We start from the raw sequence: 22,568 nt of genomic DNA, 5'->3' as shown, positions 1-22,568 counted from the left end.
CAGCAAAACAGGTAATCCTTCATTGAAGACCTGAACTCTGTCTCTACAGTACATTTTTTATTTTAATTCAATAGGAGTTACACAAACTGACAGAACAGATACAAGCAGTTCCACTAGTTTCCTCTATCTGTCTGTAGGTGCACTGTTTCACGATAGATCAGTGGTTCCCAGATTTTTTCTGCATGACCCCCCTTTATGTAGATAAGAATGTTTTTGAGATGATTTTTGAGGTGATATATGCCTCATAGTTTCTTGTCTTTGCCTTTGAGGTTGTGCTTTGACTTGGTGAAGACTCATCCTCCGCTGTATGTTCAGCTGGAAGGCCTCTCACAGACTTGTCCATGTTGTGCTAGCAGTGCTCAAGCAAGCCTCATTCATTTGCCTTGCCGTGGCCCCCCTGCAATAGCTCCACGTCCCCCCGAGGAGTGCGTCCCCAAGTTTGGGAACAACTGCTTTAGATGGAGCCAAATACAAGCTAGCTCTCCATCCACACTAATTGGTGGCGTTGACCTCAGGCCTCCACATTTCCCCTGATTGACTGAGCTGTCCAAAACACTAATATTTTATGAATTCTCACTGGGTGGAGTAACTACAAAGTAGTGTTCCATTATTTTGGATTAGTGACTACAGGGTCTTCCATCACATACTAATCTGACAGGAAGAGGCTGAAGCATACTGGCGGCAAAAGCACAGAAATAGCAGCAGAAAGAGGCTCCGGGTTAGATGAACATGTTACATCTACTTCCATTATGTATCAGTTATCACTTATCATCAGAAATGAGCTATTGTTAATGAAAGATACTTGCCTCTCGTGAAAAATGTAGGCACAATCACCGGTGTGTAGTACTGAAAGTGTTAAAATGCTGAGCGGCTATAATGCCTCACTTTCACTGCCACCTCTCTGGGCTCCTTTCTGAGTGTCAACACAATACAAGAGTGATTCTACCACAGTGAGTACTCTGTAAAAGCACTGAGGCCATTTCTTCTCTAATTACACCAGAAATAGAACATGGTGGCACACCTGCTTTTCTCTCTACGTTCTCTCCGCTGTGAAGGCAGCAGGAAAGGGCACACAGAATAAGTCTAACTGCATCCACTTTCATGTACAAAAATCTATCCAAAGTAGTTTTTGAATTTGATATTAGCAATGTCTTATTACAGAAAGGCCGTATTAAAGAAAGTCCAAAAAAGTCGTTCTTTGGAAATACTGCTTTTAGATAAGATAAGACAAGATAAGAACTTTATTGATCCCACAGGAAATTGTTGTGCCAGGGTTGCAATAGAAGAAGCATACAAAAGTAGAAACTAATTTCCCCACAAGATATAATAATATATGCAAAAATAACAGAGTACTATATAAAAAAGAGTATATAATATATACATGAGATATAGATAGATAACGGCAGATAAGGTGCAAAGGATAAGGTGCAGATACAATCTTAAAGTGTTAACTGTAGTGCAGGATAAATTGTTTTGTCTTATGTGGAGAAAGGGGATGAGTTGAAGAGTTTGATAGCCACAGGGAGGAAGGACTTCCTGTGGCGTTCAGTGGAGCACCTCGGTGATCTCAGTCTACGACTGAAGGTGCTGCGGTAGAATTCCAGTGTGGCATGCAGGGGGTGTGACTTGTTGTTGAGGATGTTGAGCAGTTTCCTCAGCATCCTCTGCTCAGACACCTCTGCCAGAGACTCTGCCAGTTCCACTCTCAGGACAAAGCCAGCTCTCCTGATGAGCTTATCAGCTGTCTTCGCCCTGCTGCCCCAGCGCACCACAGCGTAGAAGATGACACTGGAGACCACTGAGTGGTAAAACATCTGCAGCATTGTCCTGCAGACATTAGAAGACCTGAGTTTCCTCAGGAAGAGGACATTGGTGTTCACTGTCCAGTTTATTGTCTATGTGGACCCCTAGATACTTGTAGCAGTCCACAATGTCCACCTCAGTACCCCTGATGTGATAGGGCTGTGGGGGGTACTTGTCTTCCTGAAGTCCACCTGCAGCTCTTTAGTTTTCCCTATGTTGAGCTGCAGGTGGTTCTGTCCACTCCACTCCACGAAGCTGTCCACCACACCTCGGCATTCAGCTTCCTGGTCACCAGTGATGCAGCCCACAATGGCAGAGTTGTCCGAAAACTTCTGCAGATGGCAGGATTGTGAGCTGTACCTGAAATCAGAGGTGTATAGTGTGAACAGATAGGGTGAGAGGACCGTCTCCCCTGAGGCGCCTCTGTGGTGCTTAGTATGGTGTCCTAGGTGGTGTTCTGCAGCCTCACGTACTGTGGCCGGCCAGTGAGGTAGTCCCTAATCCAGGTGACCAGCGAGTCATTCACCTGCATGTCCAGGAGCTTACTGCAGCGTAGAGCAGGTCTTATGGTGTTAAAAGCACTGGAAAAGAACATGACTCTTACAGTGATGCCTGCCCTGTCCAGGTGCGTGCAGACTCTGTGCAGCAGGTAGATGATGGCGTCATCAGCTCCAATATGTGGCTGGTATGTGAACTGTAGGGGGTCCAGGTATGGTTCCACCACTGATCGGACGTGCTTTAGGACCAGCCTCTCCAGTGACTTCATGGCGTGTGATGTCAAGGCCACGGGTCTGTAGTCACTGTGTGAGTTTGGGTGGTTGTTCTTCGGCACTGGAACCAGGCATGTTGTTTTCCACAGAGCAGGAACAACCATCATGCTCAGGCTCAGTTGGAAAATGTGCTGAAAGCCTCCAAATTTTAGAATCAGCGCATCTTTGACTGACAGGAAGTCGGAAGGACTGAAGTCAACAGGGTCAGTGTTTTAGTAACGGACTGTGTTTTATTAGCAGCTGTATAAGAACCACATCTTTTAACATATAATTCAATTCATTTTGACTAATCAGCTATCTAACCTGCAAACTGATGTTATCAGTGCATTTTTACTCCAGTGGGTGTTTATTCGGAGGCTTGTTCACAAACCAAGATGCAGAACAAGACATGTTGCTGCTTATAGGTAAAAAGGAGACTCTGCTTTATCTAAATAAAGTCGGTGTTCAGCGATTTAATTTGCTGAACGAACAGATAGTTTTCTGGAAACTATAACGAGTGAAGCTACAAGCCACTCTTGAATAGAAGAAGTTTAGCTAACAAAAAAAAAAAAGACAAAAAACTACACTTTTGTTGAATAACCTATAGAGTGACACTACAATCTACTCCAGTGTTGCCAACATAGGACTCCCTTAACACTTTTAAAAAGTATTTTACCCAGAGGCTGAGCCTTACATGCTGCATCACACAGACGGAGACCTCACACCAAACTTCAAACATATATACATATATGTATCATCGCTGTTCGTGTCCTTCGTGAGACCAAAAGTCAGCACTGACTTATTATTTTAACCAAAAGCCAAAATCAACTTTTCCAAAGTCAAATCAAACAGTGACTGAAAACAAAAAAATATATTTAAAATAATTAAATAAATTAAACAGTAAATTCACAAACTCTAAACATAAAAGCTCAGCAACACCTCTCAAAGGGCACAAATCACAGTCTCCTTTGTTTGAGCCATTCACACAGAACAATTTACTGTTTAATTTGAACTTTGTACTTCTTTATTCACTTTGTCACCTGACTTATGAATACAAACTTCTCCTTTACCTGCACAAATCCTCTTACAAGGCAGGCTTTCACTATCACAGTCACACATGTATATATTACAGGTAAACAACTAGTATTCTGAGCTCCCTGATGCATAAACTTCTTCATCTTACAAAGCCATGAACATCACATTGAAATACAAAACTTTCTAGCTATATTTATAGATATTCAAGTCCCATAGCAACTTCTGTTAGCCAATCAGCAACCAGATCAAACATCAACACCCTAAAAGATTTAACTTGACTGATTAAATTGTTATTTATTTATTAATTTATTTTTCTCACAGTGGAGTTTACAAAAGTGAGCTTTTCCAGCATTTGGATTCTCTCAGTCCTTACAGTCTACACAACAGCCTACCTGCCACCATTTTATTTTTGTAGGAAAATTCAGATGCATACTAATAAGATGATAGCTAAATTTAGCATAACCGAGTATAGGGCTCTGGATACCAACTTTGCGGCTTCAGTGGGAATTTCCAGGTCACTAGCATTAGCATGTCATCCAGCCCCTCAAGGTACTCTTAAGTGCCTGTATGCAACATACAAATCCTTCCCGCCCCAAAGACTTTCTAACATGTAGCTGAAGTGAAACAGCAGTTTGGTTAGCTTTAAGCACAAAACTACGCTCTATAGACAAAATAATTCAGACAGGTGCTGTTTTTCAGGGGTTGGGCTAGGCATTTTAATTCCTGTGAAGGGAAATCTCAATGCTTCAACACAGCAAGACATTTTGGACAATTATATGCTTTCAACTTTGTGGCAAAGACATCATTGGATGAGTTTGGTGTGGAAGAACTTGACTGACCCACACAGAGTCCTGCCCCCAACCCCATCAAACACCTTTGGGATGAACTGGGACAGAGATTGTGAGCCAGGCCTTTTCATCCAGCATCAGTGCTCGACTTCACAGTTGCTTTACTGCATAAATGGGCAAAACTTCCCACAGAAACACTGCAAAACCTTGTAGAAAGTCTTCCTAAAAGGAAGGGAGCTGTTGTAGCTGCAAAGGTGGGACCAATTTCATATTAATGTCTTTGTATTTAGAATGCAGGGTAATGGCCAGTTGTACCAGTGCATTTATAGAGTACTTTGCTGGGATTATGAAAAGAATGGTGACGTCTGGATTTACACTGTTGCATTTATTTACGTTCCTGTTACTCAAATAAGAAATCTAATGAGAGATGAGGACAAAGCAGAAGACATCAGCCACTGTCTATTCCATCCCTGCCTCTAAAGTCTCAAAAGTCAATTGAAATGGGACTCGCTTGCATGTGTAGAGTGGGTTGAGTTGCGTAGTCGAGTGCTGGTGGGACAGAATTTATACATATGAAGCTGAAAATCTTTGTCGAAATAGTTTCCCCTTCACCGCTCTTGTACATGCCCCCTGCTTTTATGCCTTAATCAGCATTTTGTCTCTTTTTTGGTGCAACTGATGCAGTATGTTCCCTTTAAAAAACAAAGTAAAAAACATTTAAGCATTCAAATACAGATTTGGACTTTGATTGCCATGGCAACAGCAGAAGCTCCAAAGCATATAGTTCATCCCTAAACAGGTGACAGATTGGCTGCCACTCTCAAGCGTCTCTTGACATGATTGTGAAACCAGATATTCTACAGAACTCCTCTGGTATATGCAGTGTAAGTAGTTGCGTCACTACCAGTGTAGCCCCAACACTGACTTTCATTTGTCAAAACATAAAACATAAAATTCTCCCTATTGCTTTCTGTTTTCCCACAAAAGAGAGCACAGGAGGTAATATTCAGAGCAGCTCTGTAAACTGTAGCACTCAAGTCATGTGGTTTGAATTACTTAAAAACAAATGAGCGGGTATGATGTTTGAAATGCAGGCATCAAAATAAGTATGCAATGGAGCACTGAGAGCATCTTTTTTCTTCAGCTGTTTCATTTTTTGGTTTTGTATTTCAGCCTTTTGTTCATCCTCTCTCATCTGTTCAGCGATGAATTTGTTCTTTTAAATCAACTTTGGAGCCAAATTTGATTTGACTAGTGTGTAACAGTCTTCCACTGTGTCCTCCTCACTTTCTTTATTTTTTCCACCCTCTCCCACTAAACTCTGGCTGTCTCAATGTCACGGCAGTAAGGCAAAGACAATTAAGGTGCATAAATATGTAAATATGGTCACGGCAGCTCAGCAGGAGGAACAGCGTAATGACATTTTCTGCCCTCGTTTGGCTAATCCCCAAGACACCTCCAAATTAGAAACCTTAATGACAACCAATAACGCACAGATGGTCAAACTCTGGGGGCACACCGGCCCTTCTGATGCTGCCCAGGCTCCTTGCAGCATTGCTCTTCATGCCAATGATACACACATATGCACACAGGCTAAGGGACACACAGATGAACACATGCAAGCCAGCAGTGGCACGCAGGGAAGCAGAGACACGATGCATGCATGATGCAGAACACCCGCAGCGCGCGCACACACACACACATGCGCACACATACACACACACATATGCACATCACCTAGCCAGATGCCACCCGTGCCCATGGGGGTGATCATGGTCGTAACTAGAAGGTCAGGTCTTGGCAGGCCGTTTAAGGCCAGGCGGGGCTCTGCTTCAGTGTGTTTTCTGCTCTGTGTGTGTGTGTGTGTGTAGAGGTTATTGTTTGGTGTCTCAGGTAATATGTCCGGCGAGGCTTTCTGGCAGATGTCGACCATCCGTCTTGCAAAGCTGACATATAGAAACACTCCCTGCGGTCAGATCTCAGGAGAAAGAGAGGGAGAGTGAATGCAAGGAAAGTGTTTGTGTGGAGTTTACGTGTGTGCCTGAAATACAGAGCGGGAGAGACAGAGAGAAAGATGTTTTGGCTGGTTTCCTACAGTATTTAGTCCAACCTAGCTATTTGTTCTTCCTACCTCTATTAGATGGGAAAATGTTTCTTCAGGGAGTAAGCAAGTTTTTATAGGGGGCAAAACAGTCCAAAGGAAGTAGTAAGATTTGTGAGAGTTGCCAGACACAGTCAAAGAAGTCTAAAATAAAAGTGTATATAATTAGTCAGCTATCAGACACTGATTACTTATGTGTGATGTGTTACACCAGTTTGAATGAATGATTTATTTATTTCAAGTTTTCTTTCCAATGCAAAACAGGTTGTTTTTTTTTAATGTCACAGTTAAATAATAGACGGATAAGGTAAGGTAAATAACAGCTATTGCATTTATAAATATGTTTGTGACAACTGAAACATCTCTTCCTGTTGATATTTGCAAAATAAATGCATTGACTTCAGCTGGATAAGGCTGCGTCTCTCTGTTTGTGCCATGACTCAACTGAGGTTCAGAGACGACTGCAAGTGTTACGGAAACTGAGCACTGATCTCAGTTCAGTGTGTAACGCCTTTGTTCAGTCTGTTCCTCTCATAGATGCGACCATTAAAGGTTCAGTGTGTAGGATTTCGTGGCGTCTCTCAGTGAACACGACTTGCCTCACTCTTTCATAGTTTAATTGTTACAAAACAAAAAACCAAACAAGCAAATACCTTTGGTTTGTCTGTTCTCGGTTACTGTAGAAACAAGGCGGTTCAACGTGGCAGACTTTGTGGAAGAGTACCACAAGATTAAATTCTCATCCTAAAACAAAAACACATAACAACTCTGCCCCTAAGTCCTGCACAGTGCACCTTTAAATTCATTATGAGACTGCAATGGACCACTAGTCACCTGAAGTCAATAAAGACACCTGGACTCACAACTGTGGCAGTGAGGTAAGGGAATTAACATATTAATAATTTATGTTTTTCTCACTAAAAATAACCTTTTTGCGGACATTCTAAGAAATAAAATCTGCAGACCCAAATTCATATTAATTAAATTGATTTAAATTTGAAATCAAACATCCCTAACAGTGGTCTGTTAGCTTTTTTTTTCTTTTCCTGAAGCATTTCTGTGTGTTTTGGATAAGCTTAGAGCATTGCAGCCTATAACAGATAAACTCTACAATGCTAACAAAAAGAAATCAATATCACAAATGGCTATAGTAATATAAATCTTGTGCATTTAAATCCAAATTCCAAACTTTTTAATATTAATCCTAAAAATCATCATCATATTTAGAGGCTAATTGTGATCACATCTCTCCAGCAATCACCATCAAAGGTACAGTGAAGTGGAGTCACTGTGTGCCTTATTTCCTACGGAATGGAACTTCCTGTGGTATGTTCACGGCACAATTCTGCGCGCGCACAGGGAACTTTTGAGCGCACAAAACTTATGGTTGAGCAGACAAAAATCGATTCTGTGCTCACAAAATATCCCCCCCGCGCGCTCACGCAGACTGCTGCACGCTCACAATACGACTTTCCCTCAGCCTGCCTCAGCCACGCGCGCTCAACTTCACCTGCGCGCTCGCTCAAGTTTTGCACGTTATAAATGAGCCACAAAGCTCCACCAATCAGAGTACTTGGATAGCCAAAACTTATGATTGGCTGCTGGAGCGCGAAAATGTGACGCAGCGGAGTGGGCAATGCATTGTGGGCTTTACAGGCAACTTAAAAGTTTGTTTACGCCGGCTGCATGCGTGACGCTGCTCTCGTGTTGTGTTGTTTTGTTTTAACACGTTAAAACACGGTGCAAACGTGCCGTGTCGTTAACTGCTGCAATCGTTCACGTGATCGCTTAGGTAAATAAAACGATGGGGGTGAGATCGTTCATTTCTAAAGGGTGAGGAGGGCGTGTAAGCGACAAGCACCTGACCGAGCAGTGTAGCATCCTCAATAAATGAACGGTTACCGGGAGATTTGGTTTGGGCAGACATCGGGGAGGAAGTTGAACTAATGTGTGCCGAGGTGAAAAGCCCAGGCTTCACAACAGGACGTGCTGGACCCAAGATCTGTGGAGGAGACGCGGCGGATAGCTCACCTAAGGGTCCGTGTGGAAAGAGTTTGGTAGGCAACAAGTATCACATACTTCAGCGCGCCACACCAGTGAGCCTACTGGTTCCACTTGAAGGTGAGGAATTTTCCTTCATTGACAAGATTGTGACTGTGTGCTGTGCTTTAAGTAAAGTAATGTAGTAATGTAAGTAATGTCTCCCACTATTGTCATTAAACAACAAGGCCCTGCGATGCCAGGTAGTGACTGAGAAACAGAGTGTACACTGTATCTTATTCATGTATTTTCAATTTCTGTGGTTTTCTGGATATAAAACTGGATATATAAAACCTCCCATGTGAGATGTGATGCGATGTGATTGGAGCAGGAGCAGCCAATCACAAGTTTTCGCCATCCAAGTTCTCTGATTGGTGGAGCTTTGTGGCTCATTTATAGCGTGCAAAACTTGAGCGAGCGCGCAAGTGAAGTTGAGCGCGCGTGGCTGAGGCAGGCTGAGGGAAAGTCGTATTGTGAGCGTGCAGCAGTCTGCCTGAGCGCGCGGGGGGGAGGATATTTTCTGATTACATAATCGATTTTTGTCTGCTCAACCATAAGTTTTGTGCGCTCGATTTTTAATTTTTCGCGCTCAAAATGTCCCTGTGCGCGCTCAGAATTGTGTCATGAATATAATCCCATAATTTCCTGTCCTCACGCATCGTTTTGCATTTTCAAGTCGTGATGTGGCACCAAAAAAAATAAAAAAAATAATTCTAATTAAAAAGGAGCTCAAGTGCATCTTCTCTCCCTCTCCATGCATGTTTACAACGGGAGGGAGAGATACAGACCTCTGCCACTCAGCCCTCAGGCCCTCAGTGACGCATCTACCTTCCCCCGTGCACAAACTCCTCATACACCATGGTGATACGAAATTATTCTTGATGAGGAAGCCTCATTATACACGTGTCGATAAATTATTAATGGCCTTAACAAATTATCCATCACCAGTATTTGTTTTATCGACCACCTTGCTCACAACATGATTTAGATCATTTCTGCCCATTAGACGGCCTGTGCGACAAAGCACAAGACGTGATTTCAGTAGAAAGTGATTCCATTCAGAGGCATTGTCGACAGAAGAACAATGGTGTGTACGGTGCACCTACTGTACTGTGCACTATAGCTGTGTGTAAAGAATACACAAAATTGTAATGCGGCTGTCAGAGCAAAGCTTTCGAATGATACTTATATATCGGCAGGATTACCAACTGTATGTTTGCACAACAGTCGGTGGTTTTGGAGTGGAAAATCATTTGCACTGTATAGAGAGCCTGCTATGTCCAACAAGCACTCTTTTTCATCTGTTGTTTTCATTTATCCTGGTGAAAATATTTCTCATATAATATCTAAATCCCTTTAATCAGAGGAACAGCGAGAGTCACAAATTAGAAACAAAAACTAAATAAATAAAAATGAAGCTTACAAAGCTGGAAGCCTTGTTGGTGTTATGGTCAAAGCTCAATTAATTCATGACAAGACAGCAGATGGCAATAAATGTATTTACTGCATATATGTGGGAGGCAACATGAGGTTATATTCATCAGTCAATATCAATTCAAGGCATGAGACATGATCATATCTGCAATCCTCAATGTGTCAAAGATAATTTCCACAGAGTCTCAAAGAAACAGAAACTCAACTAGGGATGCAAATGAAGAAATAATATGTTTTTGCAAAAGTAAGCTTGTTTTGTGGAATATTAGGAGGTGATACAATTTCTTGTTACCATAGCAACAAAAATCAGCAGGGATATTCAAATCAAATATCATTCAAGTAAAACCAAAAGCACACAAAAGGTCAAACAAGCTGTCTAATTAGAATATCACTCTATTATGTCTACCCAAACTGGAGAGAACGAGCACAGATGAAGACAGTGAAGTATCCCAAATATTGATTTTGTCTTTTGTACTTGAAGTGGATGCTTGAGTCAGGGAACACTGTTTCTAATGTGCTACAGTTAGAATTGACAAAGTCTCTCGTGATCTCTCTTTTTGCTTTTCTTGGTCCAAGTCATGGTGGTAACAGGCAAAGCAACATAGCCCAAATGTCTCAGGAGCTCCTCCTGAGGGACCCCACTGCATTTCCATAATCACTCCGGTTTGTTCCAGGCTTGACACAGGGTCTTCGAAGTTGAGTGGAGCTGCAGAGACCATACTTGCTGGCTTTCAGTAGCTAAGTCTCTGTAGGTTCTTCACTATGTCATCACACTGTCATAGTGTTACTATAAAAATATTGTATAATAATGCCTTATATCTTATATAATACTATCTTAGTATCTCTTTGGATGTGCATAAAGGATAAAAAACAAACAAAGATGGTCATCCAGCATCCTGTCATATTTTATTGGCCACAGTGTTAGCAGCACACCAAATGGCTTCTGAACGCAGCCCATGGCATGCTTTTAGATGTAATACTCCATCCAGCCTTAGGCTTCACTCCATCCTCACATGAACATCCAGTATAAAGTCTTTATCAAACCAGCATTTAAACCAGCAACATTTCATTGAAATAGATTCAAAAAGGAGCAAGATTTTGTTGTTTTATTTAGCTGTGTTGCACCAAGTTTTTGTTTTAGCTTTTGTTTAACCACCACTGCTGTTAAGTATACATTGCTCAAAACGAGACAGTTACGAGAGAGGAGTTGATGTAAAATGTCTTTTGAATAAAAAAAGTGGTGAACTTATTGCTCTGTTAGCCAGTTAGCTCCCCAACTGACAGTTAGCAAGCTCAATAGCTTAGAGAGCATTTCTAAAACTATACAGTGAGTTTTTGTTCAATAAAATGATGTACAACCATTTGTACACTGGATGGGGGGCTATAGAGAGCTCAGGTTCTGTTTTCGAAGCCAGTAGCACCTAAAATCTGAAATGCTTTGTATTTGAAAGTATTGGGAGGCTATAACAGCTTCCACTCTTCTAAGAAAGATCAGCCGCTGATGTTGGACAAAACGGCGTGACTCACAGTCTCCGTTCAAATTCATCCCAGTGTTTGGTGGGGTTGAGGTGAGGGCTATGACCCATACCACACCAATAAATAATAAAGAGGTGTGTCCCAATACTTTTGTCAATTTATTGTATGATAGTTTTGTGATAAAACCTTTTGTGGCCTTCCTGTAATGGCTTGACAGATAAAACGAGCACACTGGCGAGTCGAGGGGCAAGCTCAAACCTGTCTTTAGTAACAGCAGGATAGAGAGGACTGCACTCTGTAGTTGTTGTAGAGAGCAGAGATTACAGTTTGAAAGTCGAAAAACTAAGAGAGTGTTGGTGAGTTTTATGTAAGTGGATGAAAAAAAAATGGCGCTTGCAGTCATGTCTTGGGAAAGGCAGTTTTTTTTTTCTGTCCTCACAATGTTAATATTGTTTGACTTTGTTAAACTCATGAAATTTTCAATTTCTTATATCACTTGTTGTAGTGGATGCTGATTTATCTTGGAATACTGAAAGTAAACACCAGGAACTTGCTTCATTTTTCACGCCAGTCAAAGAAATACTGAATGACTGATTGCATGGAGTTACTGAGGCTCGTGAAATAGAAGCTAGCCAGGACCTGATGCAATAAGTTCAGCTCTCTATTGTGACTTAAAAGTGCTAGTATAATGACTAGCACTGGAGTTGTAAGCTTCCAGTAGCTTTCCAAATATCCTTGTGAGTTGTCATTACATCACTATGCTTCTAAATGAGCCACATATTTCACAAAGGAATTTCACTGTGCTACTTTCTGGTGCAACTAGGACTTAAGGCCTGCATTAGTGCCAGTGCTGCAGTGATCCAGCAGTAATGTGGGTATTGTGTACTGTGATAGCATGTTTAGCAGCATATCCCTCTTAGTGAGGAAGGAGAAAAATCAAAGTCATTGTTGTCGTCTCATCTGATGTAATCAGTCTAACTCAGGAGATGCCCAACCCAGGAGAAATAGTGCGGATACTTCCTTTTAGTCCCAATTCCCTGCTCTGCCATGTGTTAAGTATGCCTTCATGGATTTAGAGGAAGATACTTTTCTGAAGTCAAAAGCAAAGTGTCAGTGTTTTTGAGTGACAAGGTCTGGGTAAATTTGTGTTAATATTTGAGGTCTGTGAGGTCTAGTTACATTTATCCAAAATATTTGGGATCTTTTCCTAGGTTTTGGAGGTTGATCTATGCAATAAAAGATTTTTTCAGAGGATATTCTAATATCCCACAATATCTAATATATGCCTATGTTTGTAGGGCACAGGCAAACATCATCATCTCAAGAACGAAAACATCCAAAATGTACGTTTAAGTGTTTATTCTACTAAATTTAACAAATTATTGCATACTGAGCGGATCCTTGTTGTTGTAACAAATCAGGCGTCGCACCTCACCATTTGTCTGTGGCTCCTTTCTTAACCCCCTTGCTAAGGAAACATCTGTCATATGCAAACCCAGTGTCATACATAGTCTCCTGAAGGCTAACCCACATCCTTTCTTTACCTTCACCTGTTGTTGTTAGTTGTATCTTGTCTGGTCACTGCCTGCAGTATCCTCATCCCGTGATCATAGCTGTATTGACATATGGTTTGGTCACTGCCTCCTCTCCAGCATTCTACTCCATTCCTGCCATTGTTTCCAGTGTTGTTGGTATCCCTTTGATCACTGCTGTACCACACCTTCCTTTTCCTTTGGTCAATATACATTTAAATACTGTATGATCACTGCTGATTGCAACTGTAGAAAATTTGCTTCACTACCATTGCTTTTGGTCAGCTCACCGATTAGGACCCTTTCTTTATCAGTCGGTTCAGCAGTATACCGGTACACTCAATTGAACTCACATCACCACAGCAAACTTCTCAGCTGGGTTTTCTTCAGCAATATTTAATCAGACAATGCCTAATTTGCATATTTGAACATAAACACTGAATATTGTCCTAATGTAAGTAAACTGGGGAAGTAGCATGGTGATATGGAGGCATTACTAGTACAATAGTACAATTTTTCCTCAAATTAAACATAGAGGTGAGCTCACCTTCTGGCAGTAAACTGGTCTGTCACTATGAGATATGGCTTCAAAGCAGCCGATCGTTGCGACATATCTTCACTTTGCATGAAAGGCTCAATCTGTTACCTCAATGTTGTCCTAAACTACACCTGAAATCAATAGCTCTCTGCACACATTGTCTCCCATAAGGGAGTTGGTGGAGGTGTCCCTACGGCTTGATTATGTATTTGGATGCGGAATACATTTGCATACAATGGGTTATTACTGCTATTCAGTTAACCTGGCTGATTTTAATATTTGATATTATCAGATAACATTCCATTTTGTGTCTGTGTCCATAAAATAGTGTGAAAGGTGTTTTTTTAGATAGCAGATGCAGATATAAAATCTATTAAAAATAAAACACCCATTGCTCCCCGCTCTTGTCTTCATCATAGTCTGGTTCCTCAGTGATGAACACCAGCATAGGATTTGGGAGCATCACAGCTGATGCCTCCAACATGGATGCATAAGTTATGATGACAGGAAGTCCCTGGAGGATCTACATCCCTTCACAGGAGAGCCAAAGGCCTAATCTTTGCTATGCAAGGGAACCTGAACACCAGACAACAAGTTTAGTAGCCATGGCAGACATCTTGAATGGTTTGTTACCTTTTTGGCCTTTATATTTTTCTGGGGTTCTGAATCCTGAGATCCTGATCCTCTGCTGTATTGTGAAGCCTCTGACAGACAAGAGCCTTTTGGGTTCTTTTTCCATTTTGCTCTTAATCTCATGTTATCTTCATTATTTTTTGGAACAGCTTTGTAGGCTATGCTCATGGCATTTGTCACTGTTTTGTCTCCTTAATGAAAAAATCTTTGCACATATGCATCCTCCTTTCAAGTGTAGAATTTGCTTTTTCGAAGTGACCTTTTCTTGTCTCAGCCAGATGTTTTCTGCAAAGAGGAAATGGCATATTCTGGTGCCAAATCTCTAGAGGATACATTTTTCTTGTTCCCTTATTGTGTAAGTCAGATCGTTATCAGTGCTGTTGAACCACACCATCATGTTGACATCTGGTAGCCTTACTGATATCATTTCAATGGGGCCATACTTGCTGGCTTTCATATACAAAACCAGCATCAATGTTTTAACTGATGGGACAGAACAAGTGGTAGACTGGATTAACACACTGCATAAAAAATTAAAAATGGCTTTCTACAAACTGCCATAATATTGATGACTGATATACTACTACTGATATTAAAGAGAAAAATTTGCCAGTGAGGTAAAATGGCAAGATTTAATGAAACTAGCATCAAAATCAAGCTACTATAAAACTTCAAAACTAGCTTAAACTAATAAACAGCTCAATTTAGATAGTAAAACACAAGTCTGTTTCTAGAATTTTGTGTAATCAAGTCCAGCGATAAGTCCTACCTGATTTTATGAATTAAATATCATTCTGCTTGCACAGAGATGCCCTTAGTGGGTATTTGATTCGACTTTCATTTTAGGTCTGACAGCTCAGGTGTACAAAACCTTTCTATAGATATATTTATACTGAACAATGTTGGACATTTGTTTAGTGTTTTCAGGGGGAAATTGCAGTGGACACTCAAAAGATGGCAGGAAAGAAGGATAGAGAGAGAAGGATGATGTGCAGTATAAGTTCCCAACTGGAATAAAACTGACAATGCTGCAATGGCAGTAAATGGTGTGCTTCTAACCACTGGGACACCAGGCGTGATCATGCATTTATCACAGTGCTCCATCCATCCATCCATCCATCCATCTGGTACTACAGTGTCATTCAATTTATTGTGCACTGACAACAAAGAACAGTTGAATCTAATCTAATCAAATCCATCCATTATCGCTGCATGGCCACCTTTTGTAGACAATAATATCTACACTACCTCTCCACCCAACTCTGCCACACATGTGCGCACTATACTGGAATTCATTTTAAACATTGTAATGCATTCATCAATCAGTCATTCAAAGGAACTGCCTTTACCTTGCTGACTGCTTCATCAGTCATAGTTGAAACCATATCGATAGCCGAGGGAAGTCCTCAGCTACAGTGTGCAGCTTTATACGCTAAGCAGCTCTGTAGGCAACTTTATACAGGGCGAGCTGAGCATTTCAAGGTGTAGATGCAGCTTTACTATAGTGCCTCTGTTGTCCACAACAGTTTTTTTTTTCAGAAGAAATCAACTGGTTTGTCTCTGTGCTCTGGATGTGTTGTCTCCAAGTGATATCTCAAGCTGTTCGGTTGTAAAATCTGCCAGAAACTCATACTTTCAAATACAAAACACACTGTGGTCTCTCCTTGTTACCCACTGTTGTACTGGTGAAGCCGAGGGTGATATATGCCTCATCACATTTTCTTGTCTTTGCCTCTGCTGTATGTTTAGCTGGGAGCCATCTCACAAACTTGTCCATGTTATGCTGGCAGTGCTCAAGCATGCCTTCATTAGCATTGCTGTGAACTTCCCTTTTTGCATCGCACATGTAACCACTGCTACAGTAAGTCACAGAGCAGTCGGCTATAAACAGTTTGATTAATCCTAAAATACAGAAGTTTGGGCAAACCATTCAAGTTTGTTTTCTTGTTGTTATAAAGAGGGAATCAAGCTTGTGTCTCGTGGTGAGGAAAAGCTTTCCAAATATTTCCATAGCCAGAGGTTTACACAGTATCTGTTTCTTATGGTAATCCTCTAGTCAACCAGTCCCTGGTTACCATGGCAATCGCTCAACCTACAGGCACTGGTAAGCTGGGGATGTTAAGAAGTGAGCAACAATCAGCTGATACTATATATGACTTACACTCCATGTCACCAAAAAATAATGATAAGAAAGTGTTAAACTAACAGCTCAATGAAATGCAGACATTTTCTGAGATCGCTATCATACACTGGAAGCATATTAATTAATCAGCACCTTTGTGTTTATGGCCAACAGCTGTCACACTTCAAAAAACATTAAGATGCTGTGTGAATGGGGTCCTTACATTAAAGATGCACACAATGTCTGCCTGTCCTTGTTAGGACTGTTGATCAGAGACGCCCATTAAGTCAAAACCAAACAGCCAAGCCTGTGATTCATGTCAAAGCAGCTCCACTGATTCAGTGCTTTTACGAAACTGCACAGCGCAGCAATAACTCATCTACAGTGTCACATTCAAACCTAATTTTGAAAGATCTGCTGACTAAAGGCTAATTCCTACATCACAAAGCTCTGCTTCACTGTCAAGAAAAAAAGCTGGCAGTTTATTTTAGTCCTGCACTGCAGCTGAGAGATGATTATGGTGAAATATCTCAACTGCACCAAGGTGGCTTTCAAAAAGTCCAATTTGCGCTTGCCATGTTTCCAGGGCCATTTTTAGCCATAGCCAAGCTAGCCAGTGGCTTGGGGCATCACAAGCTGGACAGGCGCCAATGGATGAAGTCTTTGTCATTTCAGACAAAATCAACTTTTAAAAGTGTGCTACACTGATATCCAATTTGCTCCTTACACTGTTAAAAAAAGATTCCACTCCTCAAACTAAACAACTGATAATGACAGGAGGAAAACTATACACTTGCTGTGATATCCCGCTGGCTGACCTTCTCTGTGCTCTGTGAGCAGGCACAGTTGAAAGTGAGTGACCCACAATATAAAGAAAGACAGCTTTCAGTTAAAAATGTCAGTGCTGAGGTAAATGAGTGCCCATCTAAATCTTGTCTATACATTCCTGCCATAAAAGAGTAGTAACATCTTCCCACTGTATATCATGGAAAATACTATAGGACACTGGATGAGAACAGAACATCTACATCATTTGCCCTTGCATCATGGCTCTGCCCTTTTGTGGGTGTAAACAGCATCTATTTAATTTGACTGGTAAATAATGCAAAGTCTGGGGTCTTTGCCAAATCCTGTGGTCTGTCACAGTGACAACTGTCATTATATAAAGAAAATTAAGGAAACGGGTTGAAGGATGTATTTTTACTCTGCTTCCATCAAGATGGACAAACCTGACATACACAACTACCTTGTTGAGTCACCGTGCAATGTAACGTGCACTTTATTTTGCTGTTTTGGTCATCTGTTCAAAGCGACAGTGCTGTAAACTAAAGCTTTAGGTAACTCGAAACACCATCTTCATTTTCATTTGCCATGTGTGCTTACTATGCAACCTTTTCTTATGAGCCAAGAAAAGCAGAAAACAGGTTCGGTTTTAGCCTTACTTCCTACGTTACTTTATGCTGTTTCCAAGGATCATTATTAGAAGGTTAGGTCAACTGTACTATTAGCTGAACGAGTTGACAGACAAGTGATTCACTCCAATTTGCAGATCGAAACGTCATTTACTCAGTATAGCATCATTAACCAGCCTGTGATGAAATGTACTTTTACAGTACTTAGGCATGTTCGTTGTCAGATAAGTGACAGGGAACGCTTACACCTGCTCTCAGCTATAGGAAACAAGCAGCTCATATTATCTCAGCGCAGAGATGTGCAGCTGTAAGCATATGTTAAGTTGTTTATTAGTTGTTTTAATATGCAGGCAGCCGCATCACAAGTCTTCCAAAATGCCGATAATACCTACACCTCAGTCCAGACCTTTAATGTGGAGGTGTCAGAGGTACTCCCGCTCAGGTGACTGGTCAGCTGGATGATGTTAGAACCACACGGGACATTAATAATAGGTTGTATATCACATCCAGAACATTATTAAAAGCAGGTGTTTTCCACATGTCCCATGTGGCTGCCCTCTATGCCTAGCTATGATGAGTGTTGTTCATACATTGATTATACTCGTGTGCAATACCAGCATTCGGTGCCAGCTGGGAAAAGTTTAAGCTGTTCAACCAGCCAGACCTCAAGTGCGTGTGTGTGGGTGAAACTCATCAGGGTAATAGAAACGGTGGGAAAAAGACAGGATATATATAGGAAAACAAGACACAAGGGGAGACAACTGACTGAATTCAACAGGAACTAACTAGCAACACACAACAAACCTTTCCCTAACCTTATCCATTTACAGGATCAAAACATCGAACCAACATCATGTGATGTCAAACACACTGTTCTATTACCACGGTGCTGTGAGTATTTGCAAATAAGATGCAGAAATAACAGAGGGTAAATTGTTAAAGAAGAATGCATTCAGCTGAAAAATTCCACAGCAACACCTTAATTTGATTTAGTTTTTTTTTTTCTTTTTTAAGTATTCTTAAAAATGAACAAACATCCCTTTAAGGACCGTTTCAGACTTATTCATATACTAATGCATGGTTCTCCATTTAATGTTAGGGCATCTTGATTCAGTTTACTAAAAAAATCTAATAGGTGCACTTTATAAGCTCAAACAAATAATACAATATACAAAATACAATATAATACATCACAGTAACCCATGTATTTCCCATTTATTTCCCTCAGTCAGAACACTGAAGATTGGAGTTAATCTCAGTGAGGGTCAAACAATTTATTGCATGTAACAGCCAACAACTCTGATAACATGGCATGTGTTACACTGTATGTAGCATTTAGTATTTTTATGATAAAGACAGCTTTGAGACATTGGTTCTGATTATGGTGAACTATAAGCACAGATGATTGCAGAGGATTATGGAGAAATTGGAGTAAGCTTGGAGTAAACTGTGCACTGTTTTAAATCCCTAGGTAAGCTTCAAATTTAGCTTTGTGTGATAAAAATGATGACAGTGTTTTGTTGTTTTGCAGATTTACACATCAGTATGTACATTGTGCTAAAAGCACCTGCCTGGACACAGACTGTGCAGTGGAAGGAACCCTTTAATATCACCCAATCACTGCACTTGTCACCCTCTGAGCTCGCAACACACAAACACCAGTACACATATATACATGCATGCACGTAACCAACAATTGTAGGCCATAACAATCCTCCAGCGCAAGGTTAAAAGACTCTGCATAATCTGGCCTGAAGTGGCACATTTTTATCATGTGTAGAGTATTTGAATTGGCTGAAACGGGAACTGCAGCAGTATGATTTGAAACAAGTTGTTGGGGCTCCAGCAGCATGACGACAAAGGCCTTTTCTAGGCTGTAATCAACTTTGCAGCCCACGCAGAGGCTGAGGAGTGAGTGAGCTGAAAAGATGAATCTGCTTGCTCCTGATCACAGAACAAGCCATACAGCGGGCCAAAGCCTTACTAGCTTGGCAACGAGAAGAGTCTCGAGATTAAACAATGAGATCTTTCTCTTGATCAGGGCCTTGGTCTGCCCTCCCCGCCATCCCTGCACCTGTTAGTCACAGCGCCTGATGTATGTGCTCTCTTCTTCCACTCCCTCTCTCTCTCTCCCCCCTCTCTGTCTCTCAACTTTTCACTGACTGTCTTTCTTCCAACCCCCCCACCTCCCTTTTTCACCGCTTTTGATTATCAGCAGCAACCCAGAACTCATATGAATCTATAGGAATTTCATCTTTGCCTCTCTTGTAATCACTGAGTACATTGGTTCTCATTGTCTTTGCACATACATTCATTTTCTGGTCGCTCTGCGCACACATACACACACACACACACACACACACACACACACACACACACATTCTCTCAAACCTATTTTGTCATCCTGTCTTCAACTCTTTCCCTTAACTCTATAACACACTGTATAATCCAAGCTAGACTTGAGCCACGCACTCCAATTTCATAGCGAGAGCTGACATTACAATCTTTCTCGCTGAATTAAACGCACATGTAAATTCTGCAGGTAGCGTTCTCAGTCCGAACAAAAGACCTAAGTAGCGTGGGATCATGGCAGTTGTTGTCTTCATTGTTAGAAAGACACCACTACTAACGAAAATCAATCTGTCATGGCTCAGGAAAAGAGGAATTTTGTTAAATGCAGTTTCAAGAACATTTATCAGCAGCCAAAACAAGTTCCTTGTGTGCCAACATACTTGGCCAATAAAACTTGATTCTGATATTGAAGAGTGCTGGAGAGAAAGAGTATGGTATTTTACAGTGACCTGCAAGGAAAGCTCACATTCCAACAGAGAGATCAGAGGTCTCTGAAAGGGGCACAACTGTGCAGGTAGAGATTCAAGGACAGTGTAGCTTGGATGCTAACTAATACCATGGCTTGAATCCAAGAACTTTTGTGCAAAAAGCAAAGCCACCTTCCTTGTTACAGTTAAAAGAATTACAGGCTGGGGTCATTCTGCATTTTTACATCTGTCAACAAATGTGCCGAATAGAGCAAAACCAGCAGTAGTATCCTATGCTTTTTGACTTTCCCAACCCTTTTGTGACACACCCATTTTATCCTACTGAGGACATCAAAAATCAGAGTGTGAACCAGGATGATTCCTTCTTGATTTAAAAACTACATGTAATTGGATATCCTGAACTGAATACGTACTGTCCTGCTCACAGCGATTCTACACTCGTCTGTGGTGTCACGTGATCCGCTTCTTTAGTGTTACTCAGTATAAACAGTGCTTTAGTTGGGGAGTATTTTCACTTATGGATTAATACACATTTGTGATTGAGTCAAAGGAAAGTGTAGCGTGTATTCATGGCAAAACGTGTCACCCAGTGCAACAGCGTGGCTCATTGATGTGTTTTTCATAGTTTTATTAACATCAATGGAGCCACCATGGAGGAAGAAGATATATCAGGCTTTAAATACAGAGATCATACTTGTAGTAGGATACCTTTGTTGTTTGTTTGGGTCTTTTCATGGGATTTTTTTGACATGTCGAAAAATATTGAATATCACCAGCCTTACATTTTAACTCTGCAGGGGAAAAAAATACCCAAAAAAAACATTTCACTTGATGCTGACACAGTGTGAGAAAATGTTCCAAATGATCATTTAAAAGTTTCTCTGAAGCCTTAAGGCAATGTACCAGAAAAGTTTCACTCTGTCCTTATCCTCGTTGTCACTTGTTTCTTCTGGACTGTCCAAGAGCAGCAAAGTCTGGAAGTAAAAAAAGACTAAACACATCCAGTAGCAAGAACTTCGCAACAGCACTTGATTTTATTTGAATACTGATTAACTTTCCCTCACCAGTGTCTTCAGGAAGCACCAGTCCAGCATCAATAATGAATGTGTGAAAGTCTGGGCACTGTTTATTCCACTTATTCTTTTAACTTTTTAATATGTCACTGTGGCAGGGTGGGCAAAGCCAATCCACATCCCTGCTCTTTTTTTAGCTTCAAACTCAAGCATTGCCCTATTTTGGACTTTCTGATGAGGAAGAGGAAAAATAGAGTAAAATGGCAGACCTCAGAGCTGCTTAAATATTAAATGGATGGACAGTGTTGACACAGAAAATACAATCTTCTTTTCTTATGGCTTTGCATCCAAATCCAAATGGCAATTGTCTGGTCAACAAAACAGTCGTGGGATTTAGAGTCTGAAAGCCCTCTGCAAATTTTAGTCTTAGTACAATTTCAGTGGATTTCTGCTCTGTATTTGATTGTTAGCCATTTTTTCTTGCAGTATTCCCGTCATTGTAAAAAAAAAAACAAAAAACAGTGTAATACATATCAAGTCAACATACAAGAGTTTTGCTTCCTGGAAAATGCAGTTTGATTGAAGTTCTGCAAATTGCACAGATGAACATCTTTAAAAGATGTCAGTCACATCACCCACCCCTAAGAGAGTCATCCCCCAGCTGTGTAGTCCCCTCCAGCTCTCTTAGCATCTTTCAGCTAATACGTACATAGCAGACAACTAATATAGTGATGCTGGTATATCCCAATATGTCTGTGATTATTCCAGCTGAACCCAACTGGCCCACACAAAAACCCAGACCTCAACCCCATTGAATACTCTCGGGAGGAACCAGAATTTATACCATGAGTCTGTATAGTGTATTTTTAATACAGTGGGGACATTTTTACTGTGCTCCATTCAGCAACTATCAATTGTGACAACAAATAAAAATTCTGATGCACATGCGTGTTAATGCATGATAGCTCACCTTGGTCATTATTAATACCAGTATGCATGTTCCATTTATAGATCTGTTGCTTTGTGAGTGGAAAGAATGGAGAAAAAATAATGCACAGTGGGTACTTAATTCGTTCTGGGAGTGTTCAGTATAGTTTAGCACAATGTGATGC

At 40.9% G+C, this 22,568-nt stretch overlaps 1 protein-coding gene across 1 annotated transcript in view; it reads left to right on the top strand.

The window, feature by feature from the left end:
• The first annotated feature begins 8,405 nt into the window (after positions 1-8,405).
• The window catches only part of astn1 (astrotactin 1), a 356,774-nt gene continuing 342,611 nt past the window's right edge, over positions 8,406-22,568 (top strand). Inside the window, exon 1 of the mRNA XM_046409632.1 lies at positions 8,406-8,597. Within this exon, the coding sequence (XP_046265588.1) occupies positions 8,423-8,597 (175 nt within the window). The 5' untranslated portion in view covers positions 8,406-8,422. The remainder of the gene's footprint in view (positions 8,598-22,568) is intronic.

This window comes from Scatophagus argus, chromosome 13, assembly GCF_020382885.2.
Source record: "Scatophagus argus isolate fScaArg1 chromosome 13, fScaArg1.pri, whole genome shotgun sequence".
Classification (NCBI taxonomy): domain Eukaryota; kingdom Metazoa; phylum Chordata; class Actinopteri; family Scatophagidae; genus Scatophagus; species Scatophagus argus.
This window is presented reverse-complemented; position numbering and strand designations above follow the sequence as displayed.